This window comes from Halyomorpha halys, unplaced genomic scaffold, assembly GCF_000696795.3.
Source record: "Halyomorpha halys isolate HHAL.00 unplaced genomic scaffold, Hhal_1.1 Scaffold72.1, whole genome shotgun sequence".
In the NCBI taxonomy this organism is placed as follows: Eukaryota; Metazoa; Arthropoda; class Insecta; order Hemiptera; family Pentatomidae; genus Halyomorpha; species Halyomorpha halys.
Genome location: NW_027109364.1, coordinates 979065 through 994443, shown reverse-complemented (window position 1 = coordinate 994443; position 15379 = coordinate 979065). Strand labels below are relative to the sequence as shown.

The following is a 15379-nucleotide window of genomic DNA, read 5'->3' as shown; positions in this document are numbered from 1 at the left end:
AGGCGTTAGTGGTGTATCTAGAAAGGATACTGTAGGACAGGAGGGCAGAGGTTTACGACGGAGAGTAAAGGTGATCTGGTGGGATTTGTCAGGATTTATTTTCATGCACCAGTTTTTACACCATTCTTCAATAGATGTTATGTGTGCCTGTAATGAAAAAATTAAAAGCTTACTTTATTTTATTGGTGATTTAGTGAAAATAACACTGGATCGTCGGATTTTTCCCCAATTAAGGATACCCACTTTAAGAGACTGAGCTCCCGAACCCACAGGGTTGAGTCAGATCGAACCTGAGTCCTTGGAGTTAGTATCCCGAGCCTTAGCACTCAGCTACCTGCTCACAGCTTTAATAATGTATATTTTTAATAATTTAAAAGAATTATTGGTCTGTTCATTAATTAATTATTCATAGAGAAGGAATATTTTAAATATATTGGAAACAGATGTACTAAGACTAGTGTATTCTAGTTCATTTACTAATATTTGCCCGAGTGGGAATATTTGCTCTATGATCGCTTCGCCTGAATCCACATAGATAGTAACTGTTAATATGTTGGACTATCATGTTGGTTCACCTCGTAGCACTAACTATAATCATATTATTTTATTACTTATTAATACTAAAATTATTGCTATATTACATTGAATTTTCGAGTAACAGAACGTCGCTAATAGATCTTACTAAAAAAATTTATTTTAATTCTTTGCGAAAACCGCCAAAAACGCTGGTATGTTTACGGCAATTTGGCGTAGAATTAAAAGTGGAATTTTTTTTTACACCCCGTGGCCATTGCAGGTTCGTTGAAAATTTAATTTAAGCATTGAATAGCAATTTTGAGAGTGGCGTGGCTCAGTGGTAAAGCGCTGTGCTGCCAACTCCAACTACTCGGGTTCGAATCTGGCTATGGCAAATAATTATTTATTCTTTTGCTGGAGCCGTGACTCAACCCTGTGGGTTTGGGAGCCTCCGGGGTCCACCCATCCTCATAAATTTCCACTTTCCATTCATTGGGGAAAATATGGCAATGGAACATGGTTCTGATCGAATCACCTTCTTGCCCAACCGTTGGTCCAGGGACAGTTGCATCTCTGACCCTTTAAGGGTTGTAGTGTTACACATTTATTTATAGTAATTTTAGTCTTCTTTAATTTTGTATAAAAGGTTCGTTTTTGAAAAATGTCCTCTAGCTATAATATGAACCCGGTATAAGTACCAACTTTTTTTTTTCAAAATAGATTTATCAAGGATCTAAAGTGGCTTGAACTCGCCAATATTTCACCAAAATCTTCCGTAAAATCCTCAACGCTCCTAACTTTATCACAAATAAAATCATACATAAAGACCTTAACATCCCATATGTAACTGACCTAGCCCGAACCAGATAACAATCCTTCCATTATAAACTCCATAACCGCCCAAACTTATTATTTTCTAACCTTCCACTTCCAATCCTCCGTCTCGCCTGAAAAAAAGGTGGTCTCGAGATGATACATGTCTATATCACACTATAGTAATGTAGTAACATGTATTTTGATGTAACTACAGTTGTAGATGTCAATAAATTAAAATTAAAAATATGTTTTGGATTAGTACAAGGAGTCGTTAGTTTCCTGAGGGATCCGCTTCCAGGGTCACAGTATACTATAATCGAAGTGTCTTGGAAGGATCATTACACTCCATCAAATGGATTATATCATGACACTCCATCTAGGGTCTGTTTCTCAAAGCTTTGTGAAGAAGGTGTTTAATGCTAATACTTGTAACAGACTCATCAAAGAATTCTATGACGCCACTGCTAAGCCCCACTTTATCAAACGAGTCTTTATCCAATGATTAACGATCTAATAAGGCTATTAGAGTTGATAAACGGCGCTAATATCCGATATGTTGCAACCGTATGCGAGGAAATTGTATCGTTAGGGAGAGTAATGAACCGTACTTCCAGGCAGAGAGGGAGAGGGAGAGGGAGAGGGAGTGAGGGAGAGAGAGAGAGAGAGAGAGAGAGAGAGAGAGAGAGAGAGAGAGAGAGAGAGAGAGAGAGAGAGAGAGAGAGGGAGAGGGAGAGAGAGAGAGAGAGAGAGAGAGAGAGAGAGAGAGAGAGAGAGCAGAATGCACTCGGTGCGAGCACATGTAAAACTCTTAGCCGAACATTTATAATAATAATTACTGTTATATCTTTATCTATAAGGATATAAAAGCCAAGTGGGAAATGATTGTTATTTTTCAATTTCGAAGTTTCTTAGCTCATGCCTTCTGCCCTATTAGAATTTACAAAACTGTTATCCTTCTTCAACGGTGAGGATAAGGAAACTACAGAACTAAATACAACCGCGTACATAAACTCTAGTAAGGAAATAGGTCTTGGAATAAATACGGATAAAACAAAATTCATGGTTAGCAGTAGAAACTCTAGCAATTTTGGTGATATTGATATAGGAGGAAATTCGTTTGAACAGGTAGATAAGTTTAAGTAATTAGGTTCTACGGTAACTAGAAAAAACGAAATTGATGAAGAAATAAAAGCTAGGTTAAAGGTGGGAAATGCTTGTTTTTAATTTCGAAACTGCTTAGCTCGCGCCTTCTACCCAAAAACTTAAAAATTAGAATTTACACTAAAGGATGAACAGCCTTAAGGTTTTCGAAAATAAACTATTCCGTAAAATAATCGGGCCAAAAAAGGATTAATTAGCTGGATTATTTAGAAGGCTACACTGAATTAAGGGACCTACACCCGGAAAATATAATTCAAGTTACGGAGTGTAATTGCGGCGTATAAGATAGGGCGTGCAAGGTCGTAGGGTTTAGTAACGACCGGATCCCTAAAATGTTAATAAACACTGAACCGACAGGCAAATGTCCGACGGGTAGACCAAAACGTTGATGGGAGAATTGCGTTAAAATTGATTTAAAAAGTTTTATTTCTTAATTTTATTGAAAGTAAAATATTTGGGCCTATAAGAAATAAGTTAACAGAAGAATTTAGAGGGTAACACAACGCCGAAGTGAGGGTACTGCATCCTGTAAATATAATTCAGGTTACAACATTGCGTGTAAGGTGGTAGCGTTTAGAAATCCCAAAAATGTTAATAAACACTGAATCGGCGGGTAAACGTCTGAAGGGTAGACCAAAACGTAGATGGGAAGATTGCATCAAGACTGATTTAGTAAAATGTGATTTCATTTTATTCTAGATTCTAGAAAAACAGTCTCATAGGGCTATTGTAATACATTCTATGAGACATGTTGTATAATAAAAAGTGTGAAAATAGTAATTGTACATATTATAGTCTGTCAATCTTTTCTCTTCATATAAAGTAAATACAGCATATCTTAACTTCTTGCCGTTGTTGCAATACTTAAACTAGGTATTTATTGTAATAAATTTCTTTATACAATTTAAAAATTACGGCCAAAGCAAGCGTTGGAAAATGTAAATCAAAGTTTAAGGATTTTAGCTTGACTATAGCAAAAAATATTTAAAAAATCTTTTACCCTTATAGGTACAAATAGATCTTTTTTCGTTATATTTTTGACTTTTTGCACGTGTGGATTCGAATAATGATTACCTATTTCCTCACTATGCATTTAGTTGTATCACTTCTCAGGATACTCTTAATGCCTGAATGCCTCTCTGTTATTGGATACCTGTGGCATTACTTTCTGCCTTCAGGTTAAGTTGTCCCTCAGCTTCCCATTATTGTAATCGACCCATTTTAATTAAACCATTTGTTTTTTAGTGGTAAGTCTAAATCTGATTCCGTTGAACATAAAAACTTTAGTATAATCACTACACAACTATGATTTTTATTTCTGTTTGATTTCGGAACTGGATCCAACATACTAAAAGTAGGTTGTGGATAAAAAAAAATTAATAGAAATTTTTCGAATATTTTCGATACTGTATACTTGTTTGTACGACATTTCATGAATTCAAATTTGTCGAATAGTCATATTAATTAAAATTTATACCACAAAATTGTCTAAACATAATATCTTTCTTTACAATGTTTCAAAAAGAAATAGATATACTTAACAAATGAGAAATATTATTTCTTGAAGATGGAGAAATCAAAATTTTATTACGTTTACCTATTGTATTATTTTTTTTTATGTAGTTGTAAATTTTAATAAAATAATTTTAAAAATACAACTGTGATAGTATAACCTGCCCTTACTTCCCTTTATTACGAAATGACTATTGCTAATTTAAATGCTTTCATGACGGGGACTGTCACCGTCTAAATGAAGTCCTTAGGATCAAATTAAAAACTCTTCGTATGTACGTTGAATGCTGACTCATAGCAGATATAGACCTTGGCTCTTGGCGTGTGGGTTCGAGTCCCAGGAGGAAGTTTTTAGGTGCAAAAAACCCCTCCATGGAAGCAGCCCCTCAAACCCGGACAAGAGACTCGATTAATGATGCTGTGTTCTGTTCACAGGGTCCTTTGATACCAGCAGCATTTACCAACGGCTACCACTGAAGTCACAGTCCTAGCTTACTAGGAGAGTAGTTGGAGACCCTGATAGTAAACCTGTAGTAAGGTGTAGTAAGTTAAACAGTTCTCTCTGCCTGAGTGTGCCCAGGGCGGGCGGATACCGCCGTCACACTCTTCTAATACAATATCCCTAGTATGTAAGAAGTACCTTTGTACAGATTCTGCACTCGCAGCCTCTGAACTGTCAGTTTTCGATGTATGTATACATAAAATCATATAAGCTTTTTTTCTTTTCTTTTTTTCTGAAATGCCACTCGTGTATACATACATTTATAAAACTTATTCAAGTTATGTATATATTTGTTTTCACTCCTGTATTGTAATGAGAAAAAAAATAACTGAAAACCTTATTTAAAAAAAAAATTAAAAAAACATAAAAATTATTAAAAAAAAAAAAATATGGAAAAGGTACTATTCTACCCTTCACTGTACCCATCCTTTGGTAGCGCCTTTGATTTTATAAAAAATAAAATAAAATAATATATCCTTACACCTAACCTTTATTTTCATAAGAGAGTCCTTCTTAGGCGTGTAAAGGGTGTTCTGTCCTCTCCTTGTATGGCAAAACACCGAAGCTCACTTTTATGCATGAAATATTTTAATCTATAATAATAATAATAATAATAATAAAAAAGTTATATGTAAATAATATTTGGGCGCATAATATAAGTGCACAGTCTATACTTGTACCGTTTATCGATTGTCGCTGTTGTTATAATTGTTGACGATTTTGAATGATTTTTTGTAGTATGTTATAGTGAAAAAAAAAACATTATATATTTTTTTTTTTGTTTTTATTTTGTACATTGTTATTATGGCTACACCATTCGGTAGGGAAATGTTTAGTCACGGTTAAGAGGAACTTAAAACCTGATGAATCTTATTTTATCAAATTTTTCCGATAATGGGTCATCAATTTTAAACTTTTTTTTCTTTTTTTAATTATTATGAAATATATATAGTTGTTAATTTGTTTTGTTGATATAAGAAATTGATATTTTAATACTTACAGGGTATCCTATTAAAATAATTTCTATGGGAATACAGGAGACGTTTATTCTTATCAGTATATCCATTGATAATCAAATCACGTTGGACCAACAAGGTAATTTAAATAAACAAACTTGATCGCTAGGAGCTGGAACTCCTTCCAGGTGGCAGTACGGTCTCTCATAAATTTAATTTCATTCTCTCGGCAAAATGTTCTTATATAATGGCCTAAAAACTAAATATTAAATCTTTAAAAATAAAAAATCTAATACTGTTCGTATACCTCCATAGCCTCCTTTTACATAGTATGCTATTTGTTGTTGTTTGATTAAACTTTTTTACTGATTTAAAAATAAATATATAAAGAAAATAGCATACTCTACATAAGTATTAAATTATTTTTTGTACATATTTAAATTTTATTAAAATGAAAAATAAGTTAAACAAAATTTAGTTAAATAGGTTTTTTGGGGATGTTTGACTTGAATTGTAGTGGGCAAGTTTTTTCTATTGTTTGATTTTTTTTTTAAAGAAATCATAATTGATAATATGTACATATTAAAGAAAAAAAACTTTAAAAAAAAAAATAAAAGAGAAAATGATTCTCTCTCTCTAAATGTAGCTTCTAGTGTGTCCCAATTGTATAATATTTACAGCTCACTCTCTACCTTTGGCGTACATTATAATATGCTCTGAATATATAAATAATTGTTGATAAATAACCGGGTTTGTTACATAGTAAATATTTAAAATGAGAAAAAAAAATAAAACCAACACATATTTTATCGGTTGGATGCATTGGAAGAGAGCAATCTAATGAATATGTCGAATTGTTTTTATGTGAGCGCGCCTATATACATATTATATATATATTTAAATATATAAATATATATACATAACTCTATATATTATATATATTTATACATAACTTTAGGATATGGTTTCAATACCTATCTCCTTCCTCGTCCTCGAACCCCACCCTGTTTCTATCTCTCACCCTTTGTCATTTAATGAGAGTTAAAACTCAGAACAAAAGCAATACTTAATGTACTTTAGAATAATGATATATAAATATATATATATAAGGATGTCATTTGTTGTAGCCAGCTTGTGAAAATGAGAATATAAAAAAAAAAAAACTTTAATATGATCGATTGTAAATGAAAAAAAAATATTGTATTTTGATACCGTGGAATAATGTTAGTGTAATAATTAACTGTGAGGTTCTGTAGCTGGTCCAAGTTTTTCCAACAGCAGTGGGCAAGATGTAGTTTGTCGTCCCCTGTTGTATAAATAATATAAAAATAAAAATAAAGTTAAAAAAAAAAAAAATCGCGCGCTTGTTCCCAGTTACCTACACCAGCTAGTATCTTGTGCCTATTAGGTTATCAGCTAATTTTTATCCAAATTGGTTCACTTCTGCGATTCAATCTGATAGGGTTTATTTTTTTATTTTTTTTTTTTGTAGATAACGAATATGGTGATCAAGAAATTCAAAACGGTAGCTTTATTATGGCTTAAAAAAAATTACAAAAAAAAAAAAAGGCATTTATTTCAAAAATATTTTATATAAAAGTCGTTCAACATAATTCTCTTTAAATTTAATATCATCCACAAATAATTTGTTGCAAATTATGCCACTTAGTTCCTTGAATTAAATATAAATATATTTGTTACAATTTTCGCAATAAAATATTTCGGAAAATTATGAAACCACAGAACTGCGATTAAGTTGGGTTTTTAAGCAATTTTTTTTTTATTTAAACCGTAATAAAGCTGTTATTTTAGATTTCTGAATCAATGTATTCCATCTACGAAATAAAATTAAAAATTACATCCTATCTGACTTGAAGCGCATGAGTTAACCCAAATTTTCCCCAATAGCTGATAGACTAACCTACTGGTACTTGACTTGCCTATCATATATTCTATAGATAATCTACTCTCTAGTACCTGTAAGCAACAATTCATGCCTACCATAGTATATCGATAGTATAAAATAATTTAAAAAAAAAAATAAAATAATAATATTGCAAACAATCCAAAATATTGTATACTTAAGATTAAGCATCTTTATAGAATATTAAAATTTAAAAAAAAGAAACGATATAGTTTAAAATTTTTTTTAAAAAATGAGGAAACACACGTTTCTGCCTTTGTATAAAATCTTTTACTTAACTTCTACCAGCTACCGTTGTAATCTTGCCTTGAAGGCAGCTTCACAAACTGTATACAAACTATCATATGTAATCATGTATATAACATAGGCTAGCTTGTCTGTCTGTCTGTCTCAGTTCAATCTATAGAGCACCATTTTATTGTTAACGACTGTCGATTATAGACTATTTTTCAGTTCGATATGTTTTATTTTATTTTTTTTATTTTTTAAATAAATATACATAAGTATACTCTTGTAAAGCGTATACATATGTATATTATTCCTTTTTAAAAAATAATATATATTTTATAATGAGACACAGGTATATGTGTATGTATGAAGCAATGAGACAAGTGATTCATAATTTTAAGTTAAGCGTGTAGAGAGTCTATCATTGTGTACATACGTGCCTATACTTTTTTTATGAGAGTTGTTTATTTTATTTTGTGAAATTTATTATTATTATTATTATTATTTTCTTTCTTTTTCTTTTTTTTTTTTTTTGAATCCTGTTTTCAGCCTTAGACGAAGGATAGTAATTTATTGAGTTAGGTGGAGAGAGTCTAGATATAGGCCACAGAATCGGACTAGCAAAGTCAAATATAGTCAGCGTATTAAAATCCTTAATAGAGTTCTTTTCGAGCTAGCTATCACTTGTCGGTTCTCTCAATTCAAATCGATTTTTTTTCATTGATCATTTATAATCGATGACTCGATTGGCCAGCTTATCGATCAGTTATTTCCTTTCTAATTCATCGAGCTGAATCGTCCGAAAAACTTTCTTCCCTTGCACCAGAACCGACCTCTATGCATTTTATCTTAGCACCTAGCTTCGTCTTTTGTTGATTTCTACTCTATTGCTATTTCTATATATTGAAGATGTGATATTAGACCCGTTTGCGTTATGACTATTTCACATAGAGAAAGAAGAAAAAAAAAGTACATTAATAAATCAAATATGATTTGATCTCACGATTTCTATGGCAGCTTTAATAACGTTGACTAATATTAAAGAGAAAAAAAAAATTTTTAACTTAAATATTTAGAATCGAGCAATATAAGAAACGGTGTTTTTGTACTCAAATTGTTTTTAAATTATAACAAAAATATATATATTTTTTCATATTTGAACCATATTTATATAAGATAAATTTTTAAAATATAAACATAGATCATTTTATAATTTTAGCAGAAGTTGTGAATAGTTTGATTTCTATAGATTTTTTTTTTTAATTTTTATTTTTTTTTTTTATTTTTTTTTTTTGTTGTTTTTAAAGTAATCCTTTTTCATTGAGCTCTAGTTACTGGTGACGTTTGTAGGAGTAGGTATAAAAGACATCGGGAAAGATTGTGATAAAAACTCAACGTTTTCCTACGATTCTAATTGTCTTAATAGTTCTCTTTGATTGAGTTTTGTTTTTAAATTGTTGTAGTATTTTTTTTTTTTTAAATAAAACTGTGAAATATGAACAGCTTAGTATAGACGATGGTTTGTGTAACTTAGTCCAGTAAAAAAAAAATTTCTTTTCACAAGGGTGCTTCACCATTGATTTAAAAAACTAGAAAATTATTCTATCGCTTGTGAAATAATTGAGTAGCAGCTTATAGTTTGCATCTGTATATTTTGTTTATAATAATGTTATTAAATGAGTACCTGTCCCTTCATTAAGAACTGACTTGATGCCGAAAAATTTAAATAATTTTTTTTTTTTTTTTTTTTTTGTATATATATAAGATATATTTTATTATGGAATAAAATATAAATTTTATTGTTGAACTACCTCTTCGAAATTTTTTACTGGGCTAAGTATTTTCTTTCCGAAACAAATTATTTTTTACACGTAACATAACATATCACCTAATATCCATTTGTAAAGAAACAAATTGTGGCTCACTCAATCTCGTTTAAATTTTTCACAAAAAAAAAAAAGACGAAACGAAAAAAGCCACATAAGTACAACATTTTTCGTTTTTTTTTTTTTCAATTTTTTCTTCTTAAAAAATTATCACTCTCTCTCTTTCCATGTATTCCTCCTGAGTTTTTTCCGTGCCTGTTTTCCTGTCGCTAGTATGTGGTCTATAAGATGTAGAGTTAGCTGGTGTATTAATGGCCCAAACCATCTTGGTATGGTTTGTCCTCACCTTGAGGATTCTGACAATATATAAATATCTAAAAAGTTTTGAGAAAATTTTTTGTTCCTTTTAAAAAAGAAATATATATGTGAAGACGAAAAAATTGGCCTTATCGATTTATTTCTGTTAAGTCGATGTGACGTAGAAGGTGTACCCCAACTTATTGTCCGCTTCCGAAACTCCCCCCCTTCAAATTTTTCAATTTCTTTCTTAAATGTTACGTCCATTTTCTACAACTCATCTGGAACTTTTTCCTAATCATACCTGCATATTTTTTATAAATCTCTATCAGTATTATAAAATTTTCTTGTGTAATGGTCCTACTTAGAATGAAAAAAAAAAATCACCATTTTTTATATAACATATGAGCTGAACACCAATCTACGTTATTTAGATGAACTTCTCATTTGTGCCGAAAGGTTAATTATTATTAAAAGAAATATAAAAACGTGATCTTTTAAATATTGTTATATGGTAATGTGCTTGATTCTCTTGTGTAAAAAAAAAGATCTTTTTGGTGTGAGAATTTTTTTTTTCTTTTTTTCTTTGCTAAAACAATTGAAAGGTAGTGAACACATCGTGCCATCGTTAACAGAAGAGGATCAAACATATTTACCTATTCAAAGAACGTAGAAAGCGTCTAGATATAGCTGAAAGCCTATTTAAAGTTTATCTGTATGCAATGAAGTTTTTTACTGAAAAAATATTTACAAAAAAAATGTTTTAAGGTATCTAAGTAGATTGATTTTGCAATAAGTAAAAAAAAAAAAAATATGAGAGCAATAATTGCATTTTTTTGCAAAATGAAAAACTTGGTAACTTTAAATCAGCTTTGATTTGTTGTGTGCCGGAGCAAAAAATTGAAATAAAAAATATACAAAAAAATTATTGATTCAGTGCACCCAACGTGTTTCACTTGCTAGTGCAACCTCCATCTAGCTTCGCTGATCTTATTGCCAATTGTGTGTACAGTTTAGTACCATTGTACATATTATTATAACATTATATAATTAAACTATTATTATATAAAGATAAGTCTATATTATAAACATATACTTGATCGAAGGATATGGGTCACATGTGCCGTATATGTGGAAAATATAAGAACATTGTTCAATCATATTTGTGTTTTTTATTTTATTTTTAACCTCTTCCTATTTTTATTCCTATGACCATTTTCCATCAAATGAGGCATTCGTTCGTAAAACATGGTTACTTGTGGTAAATCGAATAAGTTTTGATGATAACCATAATTTTTGATGATAACCATCGAATTCCAATCCTTACTATGGAAAATCCTCCAGATACCAACCTTTCTATTATTAACATAGTTATTTAACCCTAAATTTCACTAATCATATTTTAAACTGTGGTGATTAAAAATAAATCTGATCAAATCACCTTTACCCTTCGTCGTAAACCTACCGACTGCCCTCTAGTATCCTTTAATAATGTTGCTCTTACCCTGTAGAACAGATCCGTAGATAAACTTAACTTGCAAGACTGAAAATACAGGAAACTGCACTTCGATTCCGACTATTACAACCTAGACAAACGGTCTAAACTTCCAATCCATTACAAAATACTGATCTACATGACTATAATAAGGTCTATCTGGAACTACGGAGTTGAGCTTTGGGACTCCAATAAACCATAGAATTTAGAACTAATAAAATCATCCATAAAGACCTTAATGTCTTGTAACGTATGTAATCGAATCCTAAACTTGGTTCCTCTTCCATTCCTGACAATCCTTCTAGGCACCTGAAAAGAAGATGGCCTCGAAACCCAATGTCGAAATTTCATTAGAGTGCTACCAATGGGTAGTTTCTCTACACGCCTGTATCACACTATTATAATCTTACCTAAAAAAAAATCACAAAATTATATTACCTAATTATTTTTTAATTTATTGAAAAAAAAACATTTTTTGTGCATATAAAAACAAATAACAGAGAAAGGCTACTTGCAGATACCATGTTTTATGACGGAATGCCTCAAATCTTTATTGTAGCATTGAATCAAATCAAGGGAAACAATACATTTATACACATCCATTATTAACACACAAATATTATAAAAAAAAACAATAATCCAAAATATGATTTAAGAAAAAATATATATTTGTAAAAAATCATGTAGATTTTCAAGAAGTAGAAAATTTTAATAAACTCAGAAGAACAACATTATAAACAATATAGAAAATGCTAAACTCAAGAAAAATACAATTAAAATATAATTTTTAATCCTGAACATTTAACAAATTTAATTTTAACTATCACAAGAATGTAAAAAGAATATCAGATTTTTCAAAACAAGGTATGTTTTTTGGCTAAGAAATATTTTAAGAAAAGAAAAAGTTATGACTAAGATATAACTCGATTTTCGAAAATGGTAAGTCTAGGTTATATTTTTAAAACAGCGTTTAGACGAGTTTTAAGAAAATATTCTAATGAGGTAAGTTACTCTTTTATTAAAATAGCATGTTCTCTTGAGCATTTGTTTTGTTGTCTTGAGCACCATTGCTTAGAATTTATTGTTATTTAGATGTATTATTATTGGATGAATTTGCAATATCATCAATCTTGAGATTGACAATAGTTTTTCAAACATACTTAATAAAATAAGAAATATTCAACTCGTGTATATATAGCGTGCCTTACAATGCTAACTTTTTTTAGCATGTTAAAATCCTATGTATTATTGCATGATACCTGGGCCAAGGAAAAACCGTAACGAACAAACACAAAAACAATTTTATTTTATTATAACAATAACCAAATTATTTACAAAGGCCAGAAATATACACAACTGTCCTTTTTTTTCTTTCACACTCCTATAAAAAAAAAGTGTCGTTCACGAACGGACCGATCAAATCGATCGGTTAACTACCGTTACTCTCCCCAAGGAGATAACTTCGTTACAGTATGTTTAATTTCCGATACTATTTTTACTAATTTGAGTTTTACGCTTTAAAAAAGAAACATATTGCGTTAACTTTGGAGGGGAAAGTAACGAAATATTCAAAAGAAATTTTCAGATTAATCACAATAGTAAAAAATAAATTTCTGAATGATGATAGCCCGTTGCTCAGTTGTTAGGACACAGTCTTACTAATTTAATATCTATTGATGGTGCCGGTTCGAATTTGGTCTGGGGCGTTGACATTTCTCATTGAGTGGTGGTCCTACACAATGAAAAACTTGACTCCAACCATGATCAGGCAGTACAAGACTCCATTGGGAGTCTTCCCTGAAAAGAAAAAAAAAATATTTTAAAGTAAATACATTTATATAAAAGGAAGACGGTCATGTCAAAAAATATCAAATAGTAATAAAACTTCGTGTTATACCCACTTTTCAGGGCTTCCTCAGGGCAAAACACAACTAAAATAATATAAGAAGAATAGTAATAGTAAGAAAATAGTTGTCTGTAATCTTTTTAGCCTTGATGAAGTCCTGTAAAGCGGGGACGAAACGTTGGCTCAAAAATTATTTATTATTTGAGTTATTGACCGTACCTGGCTCATCTTTCTTTTATATATTACACACGATCACTCAAAAATCTTTCAACTAATAATTTTGTTTTTAAATTGATTTTTATTTACAAAGTGACTTTTTTTCCCCGATAATCCAATTTTTTCGCATATCCGAATCCTTTATGCTATAATTAGTTGGAATTAACAATAGTCAACTGTATTTCAAAAGCGCAAAATCAGAATTCTATTTCATTGAGGAAAAATACTGAATCTGTCGCTCATTTTTCATTTAGTGACCAATATCTTAAAAACTACTTACTCCACAAAAAAATATTTTGATTCCTTTTTTGAGTATATTCAAGTCCAAATTGAATTTTTTTCCCCACATATAAATATAATTATATTTGATATAATTATTTGATCCGCGGCCATAAGGGCTTAAGTAAAAATTATGAATTTTACTGGAGAGCAAAAACAAAGTTCAAAACATTATGTAAAATCTAATTATTAATATTTTTGTAATTGTTATTTTTATCAAACAATACAGTAGTAAAGTCTATCTGAAGTATAAAGACCTTAATACCAACCAGTAGCTCTGATTTGGATAATACTACAACATAATCTCCAAATGCTCAAAAAGTGACTTAAGCTCAGTCACAATAATTTTAGTTTATTAGTAACAATAATTTTTTCCAATATTAACTAAAATACTGCAGATTTTGAAATCCAACAGGAATGGAATGTGCGAGTAGTAGACGCCTGTTATTTGTATATTAATGAACACATTTGTAAAAATTAATTTTTTACAAGGTAAGTTGCATGTAATATACAGCATGAATTATTATATACAATACTATTATGCATGATTATAGTTATTTTGTTATTGAATGAATCTTCAACTTTGTTGATATGCTAAGTTTAAACTTAAGTTGTTAAACTGAAAAAATAAAAATAATCAGGTTTTAGTTTATTTTAAGTTTAATAACGCTTTTAGCTGAAATCACCAAAAATCATTTTATTTGAAGCATGAATATACTAAAAGCTGATATAAATACATCTAATCAAACTGAACGAGTCGTTGATCCAGGTTTTCTGGAAATTAAGAAAAAATTGACTTTTGGTGATGCATATATTCTAATTTGACATAGTTGATAATTTTGTTTATTAAAAATTAAAGGCAAAATTATTTCAGCTATTTAAATAAAAAAACAAAATGTTCTACGTTTCAGCTAATATTGGCATCTTGAGGAACAAACATTTTTATAGTTGTACATTCTAGTACATACCGATGAATTCAAACTTATCCTATGTAGCGAGATTTTAACATTCCGACAACAACAATATAGTAAATGTTGTTATATTACCACGGTAAAGCATGTCGATAAAGCATATAATTGAAGAATGCTCATCATTTCGCAAGGCTTCGAAAATAATAAAATTCCTCGTACAAGAGAATTGGCCCTTAAAGAGTCAGCAGAATCCATAGACAAAATAATAAAATTTCTGAAAGAAACTCAACTTTATACTAAAATATAATCCACCAATATCGACCAGTGTAAAATGGAAATAGTCTACATTCAACTATCAAATGTCAAACACAAGAAGATAAATGAAGTAAAAGGGGTGTAATAACCTAGATGTTGATCGCCCTGAATAAAATTCTAATCTAATCTAATCTGTGAGGATACCTGTTCCCCGGATACTCCTGTTGACATATACAGGGCACCTGTGTTTGTATCCCACATTAGTCCTCTATACCAGTTTTTCAAACCTGGTGTGAAAGGTTTTAAGCTAGGTAAAGACCGAAAGCTATCATTTCTGTTTCCTATCCCCTCTCAGGGCCTAGTATAGACGCTCAGCAAGTGGGTGTGGAGACATGATAGCCAATAAGGAATAGACAGAAGATTGAAGAAGAAGCAGAAGTGGTACAGAAGAAAAAAGACGGGCTAGAGAAGAGAAATGGAACTCCACGGCTTCGACGACACCCATGACTACGATAACAGAAGTTAATAAAATATATTAGGTGACAATTCATAAAGTAAACAATATTTTATGACAAACAATTTATCTGGATCATTACAATCAGTTTAATCATATCATTGCAATAAATTGTAAATAAATAC

General features: G+C 30.5%; 1 protein-coding gene across 6 annotated transcripts in view; it reads left to right on the top strand.

Annotated features, from left to right (window-relative positions):
* The window catches only part of Rbp6 (RNA-binding protein 6), a gene marked incomplete at its 5' end in the record, with an annotated part of 88972 nt that extends 78072 nt beyond the window's left edge, over window positions 1–10900 (top strand). For all 6 annotated transcript variants that reach the window (XM_014439002.2, XM_014439001.2, XM_067047553.1 and 3 more), the window contains 1 exon segment: window positions 4441–10900. In XM_014439002.2, the coding sequence (XP_014294488.1) occupies window positions 4441–4482 (42 nt within the window).
* Window positions 10901–15379: the final 4479 nt, after the last annotated feature.